We start from the raw sequence: 10,735 nt of genomic DNA on the forward strand, positions 1-10,735 counted from the left end.
TTTCCAACTCACAACATCCTATGATTCTATAGCTTCTTCCCATGAAAGCCACAGTGCAAGGGGCGCTGTGCCATATACTTCAGTTTCTCAGGCACACATTTAGGTTTCTCAGGCATATATTTAGGTTTATCAAATTAAACAATCTACTTCTAACTGGAGTGCACACTTGAACTGGGGAAGCATTCTCAGGGCTTACAGTTCCAAAATCATCTGAGGAAGTCCTACCAACCAGATCCAGGGAAAAGAGACAGGCAGCAAAGGTTCTTGATCATATTAATGGCATTACATTGCAATGATGCATTATTTACAAATATGTACTTTTCACAGAAGTGAAAATCTTGCAGTACTTAGCTTGAAAGAGATGTTTATTTGGTTTTATTTTTCAGCTTTTTTTTTTTTCTCCCCCCCATTTAGTGCAAACTAGCATACCTATGTACTGGCAACTTAATTTTTTTTTGTGTCTTTTTTTCAAACCCCCTACAACTGCTTTCCAAATCAGAAGAATGTCAGTACAATCTCAAGGGCACCTGAGAGGTTTCACTAATAATCTCATTTGTGACATTTTGTATCAGAAACAGAGAGGTTCCAGGCACTCAGGTTCCACTCTGTTAGCACTACAACAAAACCCTGGAGCCAAGGTTCCCTGCATCTTGAGAAAACTACCTGTGGGAGACAACACCTCTGAGCTAGGGGCTAGTAACCCTGAACATTTGGAATTTTTCATTAAGCAGCCCACTATTGCTGGCTGCTGATCTCTGACAATGTATCAGGGTAGTCTAGACTAACATCTCTTGAAATATGGGAACAGAACAAATTTCTAGAACAGGTGAATAATCAACTGTCCAAAAACGTTCTGTAACAGCACTGCACTACTTCCAACCAGTTGATTTCATAAAACCAATTTAAAATAGTCATTAATATGGGAACTACTACAGCAGCAAATGTATTTTGACCACTACAATGATGCAAATAATCATTTGAGCAATGCTTAATCACTGACCTTATCAATGAAACAAAACACTTTCTCAAAAGCACAAAAGTTTAAGTAGCAGTTGTTCCTCAAAAGTAATGGAATACACTGCGCACACTGGGAAGGTGGTTCTGCAGAATGCAGAAATGCCACAGCAGGACTTTTTGTTGACTTGGAACAGAAATCAAGGAGTTAAACTATTTTAAAAACCATAATCTTAGCACTTTCTATCAGCACTGACAAGCTAATCCAGTAAAACAAAAGTTGATTTTAACCACTCAGAAGGCTCTTATACAGCCAGTTCACTCAAAGGAGAAACCTAAAGCAAAACTAAACACCCAGAGACACCCCGTATTATAGAAAAATAGTGTGGCCAGTAGGACCAGGGAAGTTCTCTTCCCCCTGCACTGGGCAATGGTGAGGCCACAGCTCGAGTGCTGGGTTCAGTTTTGAGCCCCTCACTCCAAGAAGGACATGGAGGTGCTGGAGCGTGTCCAGAGAAGGGCAGCGGAGCTGGGGAAGGGTCTGGAGCACAAGTGGGATGAGTTCCCGGCTGAGGGAACTGGGGTTGTTGAGCCTGGAGAAAAGGAGGCTGAGGGGAGACCTTCTGGCTCTCTGCAACTCCCTGAAAGGAGGGTGGAGAGAGGTGGGGGTGGGTCTGTTCAACCAAGGAACAAGTGACAGGACAAGAGGAAATGGCCTCAAGTTGCACCAGTGGAAGTTCAGATTGGATGTGAGGAAAAACTTCTTCACTGAAAGGGTTCTCAAGCATTGGAACAGGCTGCCCAGGGAGGTGGTGGAGTCACCTTCCCTGGTGGGATTTAACAGACGGGCAGACGAGGTGCTCAGGGACATGGTTTAGAGGTGGAATTGGCAGTGTTGGGTTTATGGTTGGATTCATGGTTGATCTTAAGGGTTGATCTTAAAGGTCTTTTCCAACCGCTACGATTCTGTGATTCTTTGGTATGTCCATGTGCTCTGTACCTATGCAATCACTCAAGCTGTTGCTAAAGATGGTCAGCAATCTCACTGACCAAACACCGTTTTCTACTTGCTATACTCCTCTACAACTCCAATGAGATGCATGGACCAGAATACTCTAGGCTAAAATTCATCTTCCGTTACTTTCAGTTTCCTACATGGGACACCAAAATAACTTCTAGTGAATCTGAAATACTGGATGCCTACGTCTTTGTAATATACTACCAGGCAATAATTTCTTCACCAGTGTGTGTTAGCCCATATACTCCAAGGCTGTATTTTACCCGAAAAGCAGCTAAGACTCAATTGCATACACTTACACTAGCAATTTTCATTGTTCTATTTTTTTGATACAGGAAAAAGTTTTAAAACGGAAATGGCTTTTCTCCATATACCTTCATATCATACTAGTAATAAAAAGTACCTAGTTTTGTAGTTAGTCATATGGTGATACCCTAATTATAGTTAGTTATATGGTAATACCATAATAATTCATCCTGATGTATGAAATTCCACTTCCCATTCTCAGTTTTGTACCTTGAGAATATTCTAGCACAGCAGCCACAGAGAGTTCTTAAAACCATGAATTCTACTCACTGACTGGTCAAGAAAACTAGTACACACTCCAAATTGTATAAATACACCTCTACAGAAACTTAGTTGTAGAAAAGTAGATGTTGAAACACTTAAACAGGTAAACAGAACCAAATAAATCTGCAGTTAAGAGAAGGCTAACTATGTTAACCAAGAGCTTAAATTTCCTTATGTGTACTCATGATAGAGATTTAAATTAACAATAAATTACATCTCTTTCAAAAAAATCATATAACATGCAAATTTTAATATACATCTGCTTAGTTGTTTCTTCACTATTTTACTTAGTTCAGTTGGTTTTAATAGTGTAGGACACCTTTCAAACTCATTCTGATATGTACTCCTCCTTAGAGGCTACACAAATAACTTCTGTCAAATACAACTGCCTAAGACTGGTACTATGAATTAAGTGGAAACAGAACTCTGCACTTCCTACTCCTTCCAGGCCAGCACAATATGGAGAGTGAAAAGCAGAGAACTTAGAAAAAGCTTTTGTAGCACACTAAATTTAAAGAAAATACATTAACATGTGCTAACTGGACACTTAATTCTGTCCTAGGTTTCATAAAGTTGAGAAATTACACAAGCCATAAATATTCATTTGCTTTGTTCAATAAAAATTAAAATAATATAAGCTGTCAATTAATTATTTTACAAAAAGCTTATTTTTGTTCTCCTTATTTCACTGTATGTTTCACTGGCATCTACCACATGGACATCCCGAATGTCTTTAATGCCTTAGTCTTAGCTGTGCTACATCTAATGCATTTCTACAAGTATTACATTTCTGCACCTGTAGAAGCTACAGAGTCTTGAAAATGGAATTTTGAATTCAGAGGAATAAGAAATAAGAAAATAATAATTAAAACATATTAAATGACATCTTTTAATTAGTAATAAAAGCAATTAAACATATTTCCACTGCATGCCTTCAAGATTTGCTCTGTTAACAATCCTAAGATGGTTGGTTTTAGAAATAATCTCACCTGCAAAAAAACTCCCACAAGTCTAGATTTTGTATTCTCTTAATTCTTTTAATTCGGTGGCTATCCATTGTTTTTCCAAAGAGACTAGAAACTTCATTATATTCATTTGTTTTCTTTTGCAATGGAATAAGCTGGAAAAAAAGAGGTTAGCAGGATTTCAATTCGATGCATTATTTAATTATCACATGTTTCTGACAAACTTGCATACCAATCCTTACCTGATATGGCTCCTCAGTATTTACATTCTCCCAGTGTGAAGGCATAGGGATAGCCTCATTTTCACAGATGAAACTTCAAACAAAAAAAGGTAAAAACACATCACATCAAAGACAAGAGGCATTTTCTTCCTGTAAAACTCCTGCTCTCAACAATACAGTATTGCAAGAAAAAAAAAATCATATACAAAACTGCTTAGGGTTTTAATTCAAACAGAGGCTGTTGTCAGGTCAAAGGCAAGAAGTCTTATTTTGTATTCAAATTCTGGCTTAGCTTATTATAAATAAACCAGGTAACAAACAGTTTTAATACACCATCTACCCAATAAAAGATAGGATGATAAATCAGAAGAGATTGTCAGAAAGGTCTGCAATACCAGGAGAGCAATACTAATTTAGAAATGTGAGAGTGTAGATAAAGCCTGAACATTCCAAACTCTCAGGAATTACAACTAGCCTAAGCCTCTGGAAAGTGAGCCCTCATATGGGGTATTTAAAAGCATTGTGTTAGAAATACACACTTGAAAATAATAGTTGACTTTGTTTGGGTTTTTTTTAACCCCCCCACCCCAAAAAAAGTGTTTTAAGCATATACACCGCATACATCGCAGCTTTCAAGCCTTTAAACCAGGATTAAAAGCCGCAATCTCCTGAAAGTAAAGAATAGTGTCATCACACAGAATGACAGGACTGAATGCAATTATTCAAGAAACAAAAAAACAAAAAAGAATTGACACTTTATTGCATGCAGTCTTTAGCAAATATCCACTGAAAAAACAGCTCATGCTTCAGAAAAACAGGCCTTCTTGAACGTCAATGTAAAAATACTGCTACTACGTTTCTTACTACAAATGCCAAATTTCTTTTTGAAAGCATAACAATTCAAAACTAAAATGATTTCTAAGAAACTATTTTGGGGAAAGAACCCCACATATTTCATATAGTCATTTTAACCTGTGATAGTATAGCTGCAAAGATCAGTTTATTGAGTAACAGACTTCCTTCAGCTCGGCTTTACATCTAATGACTGATCAGATGGTAAAGAACGTACCATCTAAAGCCCTTAGACTCATAAACCCATCTGGCTGTTACGATGCAACTTCTTGTAATTTCAAATAATTTTCAAGTAAATTATTAAAACATACAACAAGGCAAGAAAATATAACTCAATCTTTTTTGCTGTTACAACACTACTTCTAAATAACTTATGATGTCATTATTCAATAGAACAAACTACTCCATTTTTTGCTGCTGCTTCTCCAGAGCAATTCTGATTCAGCAGGTATTTACAGCAAGGGACTCCAATGGCTAAAGTCAGGCACAGCTTTAAGAACCTTGCCAAAGGATATCAGTATTCAGTATGTCCTGCCTTTCCCACTACAAGTTCCTTACTTTCTAAGAAAAAAGATAAAAAACAAACTAAAAATTAATTCTTTTGTTACTTTTCTCCTCTGAAATGTCCTCCTTCTTCACTTGACTAGCTCTCCTATTTTGGTTAACCTCTCAAATTGTTTGATGCAAAAAAAGCAATTAAATATAAGCAGTTAATATGAAACATATCTTTATTTCATTTTACTTAGAAGAATCAGGAATAAAATAAAAATAAGGAGTCTTCCTTTTATTTCCTTACCTGAAAGCACTGATGGAAAAGGGAGCTCGCTTTATCGGACGTTGCTTAAGTGTAGTTAGGTTGGTTTGTTTCATCACTGAGTATAAAACAAGAGTTATGAGAAAAGTTTCTGGAATTCATTTATAGCATATGAAACATTAAAGTGTGATTACTTTTCAAATAACATTACTACACCCAAAGTTGTTTGACAGGAATTCCTATTTCAGCAATTAACAAATCGGCTTTTTCGATTAAGTGTTTCTAAATACTGGCCTCAGAATCATTGTCATTTATATGACTTGGCAAAATGTGCAAATATTACACAAACAAGACGTTTATTGTTCAGCCCCAGTAAATCACTGGCAAAACTTCCACTGACTTTAATACAACCAGGATGGCAAAGCATATTTACCGCTATCCTTAATGCAAGATGTCATGACCTACAAACAGTAACATAAAAATCATTCTCTAGCAATTGCATTTAGTGCTTTTATTCTGGATGCTAAAAAAGAGAGTTTTTTAAATGGACATTTCAACACAAGTAAACATAAAACTCCTTGGATTCTTACATACTACTTTATTCCCAGTACATCGCTGTTTTACCCAGTCCCCGCTTTCTGTATTTGAAATCACAGAATCCCAGACTGGTTTGGGTTGGAAGGGACCTTAAAGCTCATCCAGTTCCAACCCCCCTGCCAGCAGCAGGGACACCTTCCACTAGACCAGGTTGCTCAAATTATTTTCTTAGATTTGTAAGAGGCTTCTATTTAAGCACATAGCTAGTTTGTAATTTAATCAAAAAATAAACAATCTATGGATGGAAAAGCTAAAAAAAAAAAAATAAATAAAGGAAGTCATTAGAACATATCTTTGAACAAAGGGCAGATTAATTTATAATTATCTACATACATTAGAATCCTGTAATATTCTGTAATTTACAAGCATGGCATAACTGAGATCTTTACAATCTACCAGAATCTTTTATCTCCTCGTTACTCTCACAACAGAACTGGCTTCAGCTACCTGTGGAATTATTAAATCACTTTGATGCCAGTATTTTGCAGAAAGCTTCCTTCACATCAATGTTTCTTACACATACTCTGAATGGAAGAGGTTTTTCAAGCTTACAAGCAGTTGCACATTCAAGAAAAAAGGTTCCAACTTCCCAGTCCCATAGATGTCTGCTACACACCACCTAGAGCTGAGGTCAGCAGCAGTAACATCATGGAGTGCTACTAAACAAGACATGCTACTTCATTAATAAACTACACTAGAGAATGTATCAAGGCAGCTGCTTCTCAAAACTCCTCTGTATTTTCCAGTAAAGACAACATTTCCAGTCACCAGTTTTTGCACTAGATACAAGGACACTAATTTGCTGAATGAACCAATGAACTGGTGTATCTGGCACCTTCTATTATTTAAATTTACTCTGTGAAAAGATACATACCTGAAAAATCAAGTGTGTAGTTAAATTTTGCAGTAGTAAAAGAAACAGAACCATGTGGGTTTGTTCGGAAGCTCCTTTCAATATCTTCACTGCTAACGGAGCAATGACTGTTTGAATCAGACTTCAAAATAAATGAAAAAGCATATTTAGACAAATTCAGTAATAGGTAGTTTGATGTGTGGAATACATCACAGCTAATATAACTTCATAGGTATTTACCTGAAACATATGCCATTTACCACACTCAGCCAAGTAAAACCAGCCCCACTGGGTATCAGAGGTATCCATCTCTTCCACTGAACTTTCCATCTTTGGAAAAAAATCTTCTGATGTTCTTTGAAGCATTTCCTGAAACAATCATACACATACAAACACAAAAAGTTTTTATATTATTTGCAAAAAAAAAAAAGCATTATTTGAGAAATTAATTAAAAAGCAAAATAAATTTGCAAAACTTAAAAAAAAAAAACCCCAAATCCTGGCAGGTGGAGGGCAGATTTGTTTTCTCTTTTTCAGAGAAAAATTCTCAATTTGCTACTTACTCAGTATTATCCTTTAAGTTAGTTAAACATTTTCAAAACTCTCTCAAACGCCTGTAAGTGTGCCAGTAACAGCAAGAGCTATAGGCTTCACCAGATCAGTGAGAGGTGCTACGTTTCACACTGATAGTCATATGAGCAAAGCCATTCATCCATCCAACAGGCTCCCAGTTACATTCCACTCAGGAATGAGGCATTGGGATTACATTGGATAAGCTTGATGAAAACATCTACTAGGTACTCAGCAACATTGAACAAATCAGACTGGATATCAAAACTTTTAGAAAAAGATTAAAAAAAAAAAGACAAAGAATGTAATTATTTAAGTGTGCAAGTGCATGGTGCATTATTCCTCAACATGGCATGAAGGTTTCCTCTCTAATGCACCCACTTAAAAATGATGCAGGAAAATTACTGGTACTCTACTTGTAATGACAGAGATGGTTCACACCAAAAGCCACAGTGGCTTCCACACAAGCAATGACCACCACAGTTGGAGTTCTGTAGGATGGAAGAGAAAGGACTGAGGAAAGGATATAGCAGAAATGTACAAAACCATGACAAAACTGGATAGGGTATAACAAAACACATTTTCTTCCAACACAAGAAGGAGAAACTTATCAAAGGTTGCACGTCAAGTTCAAAACAAGTGAAAGAGAAACTTCTTCATAAACCAGATGGCAATCTATGGAATTCCTCCTCATGGTGTCCTATGGATGCTGCAAATTTATGGAAGTTCAAAAAGCAGCTAGGTAAGTTCAAGCCTACCAAGAGCTATGCCGGAATACCTTTAGAAGAACAGTCCCTGCCAGATTTCAGCTCCTTCTCCATTCATCAGTAAAATCCTGGAAACTCTGAAAGTATTTGACTCTACTTGAATATACCTCCTAACATGCCAAACTCTGTCAGCCAATTTTTGCTCTCCAAGCAAAAATTCTAAGTAGGTTTTGGGGAATCTTTCAGAGAAAGCTGCTTGCCCTACTTCCAGGAAAGGTCAGCAATTCGTCCACTCATTAACTGCCCTCCAAGACTGGCACTCTTCCCACCAATTTAATCAACTTAACGTTTGCTTCCAAGAAGTGGAACAACACCTTCTAGCAAAAGTAAGTCAAACAATGTCCAGTTAATATCCTGGATGCTTCAGTTGTTTCCTGAACACTTCAGCCCAGAAAAAACTAAAGACGTGAAGAAGGCAAATATTGGAGAGCAGAAGGACGCACCAGTTGGCCAGTGCTGCTGGGGGCAGGAGTTGAGAGCAGAAGGCACTTCTGCTATCATTCCCCTTCCCCTTTATTTTTCCCAAGCTAGCCCTCTATGGTTGTTAGAAAAACAATCCCAGAAACCTCTTTGGGGTAACAGCTAGAGACTGTATTCTAATCATCAAAAGCTCCAAAGGGCTACAAAAATCTAGAGGCTTAGAAAACAAGGGAATCGGAAGTGGACCTCCACAACATCTCTAAATTGCAGAATCTGAGGGCAAACTTTAGTACAAATGGAAGCCTACACAAGGCTACATATATAGATAGCTGCCTCAAGTTCAAGCAGAATGACACTAAAGGTACATCAGCTGCATGGAAAAATACTTTGAAAGAGGTAAGAAAACTGTTCTCTATTTCAGAGGGCATCTGCCAACATCTCTTCTATCCCTCAGAGCAATACAAAGTCACAGAGCCTACATTTGCTTGGAGTTAAAGCACAACTGCCCGACATCTTTTGATCATCATCTTTCACCTTGAACTTGATTCTTCCTCTCAGCTCAGTATTTGGTTATGTTCTCTCCTACAGAGAGAAGAGAGAGGTAGTCTACACTTTTTTTAAAGCTGAGAGGAAAGCAATACAGGTGTTTTTGGTAACATTTAGTTTCCTCATGTTCCCACAGCAACAGGCCAGACCTCAGCTCCATCCCAACAATCACATCAGTAATGCCATTTGGACAAGTTACAGAGAAGGCATGTTCATCTGTGCTCTGTCAGCACACTTCCACTCCTCTGAGTACAACACAGCCTCCAGATTAAACCATTTACTAAGGAGACGGTTATTCCCATAGCTTTCAAAAATGTTCCATCCAATCCACATGTATTACCCTAGTCACAAAGTCTAGGGTAAGCAGGTAGATTCCAAGATGCTCAGAAGTATGGAAGAATAACCTGAAATCATCAACACATAAAGCCATAAAAACAAGAGAGCTCTTCTCAAAGGTGATGCAAATCCAAAATGCTTGAAGAGAATTGCTCCATTTATTGATGAATTTATATCAAACCCACATAATTTATAAGAAGCAGGTAACGTTTTGTCCAAAAGCTCTGAATAAACGCACACACTGAGAAGAAACATCTCAGTGGGATTTTCTAGACGAGAGGATGTCAATGATCAAAGATGCAGCGATGAGAAATCTATTAGCAATGCTGCTGCTAACAGAAGGCCTCTCAGCTCTCGTTATTAGCACTGTTTCTACTGGTTCAGGAGTTACCAGAACAGCTTAAATTAAACACAATTCCTCTGATAGCAAAAACATCCTCCTAAAAAGAAAGAACGCTTGTTGTGTGTTATGCTGTGACTGAATCACTTTACTGCAATGAGGCAATGCATTGCCTCATTTTTCCAGAAGTAGCAGAAATATCCTGATGGGCTACTCTGTCCACGTTCTTGTGCTGTCTGCTTCTACTTGGCAGACTGTGCATTACTGCCAAAGCCTCTTTTGCCCACAAACATTAATTTTGTACCTCACCTGGAATACTGTGCCCAGTTCTGGGGCCCCCAACATCAGAAGGACATGGACCTACTGGAGCCAATCCAGAGGAGGCCACAAGGATGATGCAGGGCTGGAGCAGCTTTGCTGTGAGGACAGGCTGAGAGAGTTGGGGCTGTTCAGCCTGGAGAAGAGAAGGCTCCAGGGAGACCTTCTAGTGGCCTCCCAGTACCTGAAGGGGCTCCAGGAAGGGTGGGGAGGGACTTTGGCCAAGAGCAGGGAGTGAGAGAACAAGGGGTGATGGCTTGAAACTGGAAGAGGGGAGACTGAGATGAGATGTGAGGAAGAAATTCTTTGGTGTGAGGGTGGTGAGACAGTGTCCCAGGTTGGCCAGAAAAGCTGTGGCTGCTCCTCCCTGGAAGTGTTGAAGGCCAGGTTGGATGAGGCTTTGAGCAACCTGGTCTAGTGGAAGGTGTCCCTGCTGATGGCAGGGGGGTTGGGACTGGATGAGCTGTGAGGTCCCTTCCACCCCAGACCATCCTGTGACTCTATGACAGCTCCCTGCTGGGAAGCTCAGCAGTGCTGAGGGACTCTCTGGCTACTCCATAGAGAAGGCGGCACCAGAGCAGGACCCTTGGCCGAGCTCAGAGCGCCGGGCAGGCGCGGGGAAGGAAGAAGGACGAACAGTCTGGAGCACCAGGC

The 10,735-nt window shown here is 38.9% G+C and overlaps 1 protein-coding gene across 1 annotated transcript; it reads right to left on the minus strand.

The window, feature by feature from the left end:
- Window positions 1-365: 365 nt before the first annotated feature.
- PARP11 (poly(ADP-ribose) polymerase family member 11) lies at window positions 366-7,150 on the minus strand. Its single transcript, XM_010168630.1, has 6 exons — window positions 7,025-7,150; window positions 6,806-6,926; window positions 5,377-5,452; window positions 3,750-3,822; window positions 3,532-3,662; window positions 366-399 (listed from the first exon to the last, which is right to left on the minus strand). The coding sequence occupies exons 1-6, from the start codon at window positions 7,148-7,150 to the stop codon at window positions 366-368; spliced, it is 561 nt and encodes a 186-aa protein (XP_010166932.1).
- Window positions 7,151-10,735: the final 3,585 nt, after the last annotated feature.

Source organism: Antrostomus carolinensis, unplaced genomic scaffold (assembly GCF_000700745.2).
Source record: "Antrostomus carolinensis isolate BGI_N321 unplaced genomic scaffold, ASM70074v2 scaffold28645, whole genome shotgun sequence".
Classification (NCBI taxonomy): domain Eukaryota; kingdom Metazoa; phylum Chordata; class Aves; order Caprimulgiformes; family Caprimulgidae; genus Antrostomus; species Antrostomus carolinensis.

What these genes read in the sequence shown, in the direction of transcription:
- PARP11 (XM_010168630.1), bottom strand. Translation starts at nt 7,150, where the DNA reads ATGCTTCAAAGAACATCAGAAGATTTTTTTCCAAAGATGGAAAGTTCA. An exon ending in GTAAATGGCATATGTTTCAG is followed by an intron (nt 6,927 to 7,024) that starts GTAAATACCTAT and finishes TTTATTTTGAAG; the next exon opens with TCTGATTCAAACAGTCATTG. An exon ending in TTTTCCATCAGTGCTTTCAG is followed by an intron (nt 3,823 to 5,376) that starts GTAAGGAAATAA and finishes TTTTGTTTGAAG; the next exon opens with TTTCATCTGTGAAAATGAGG.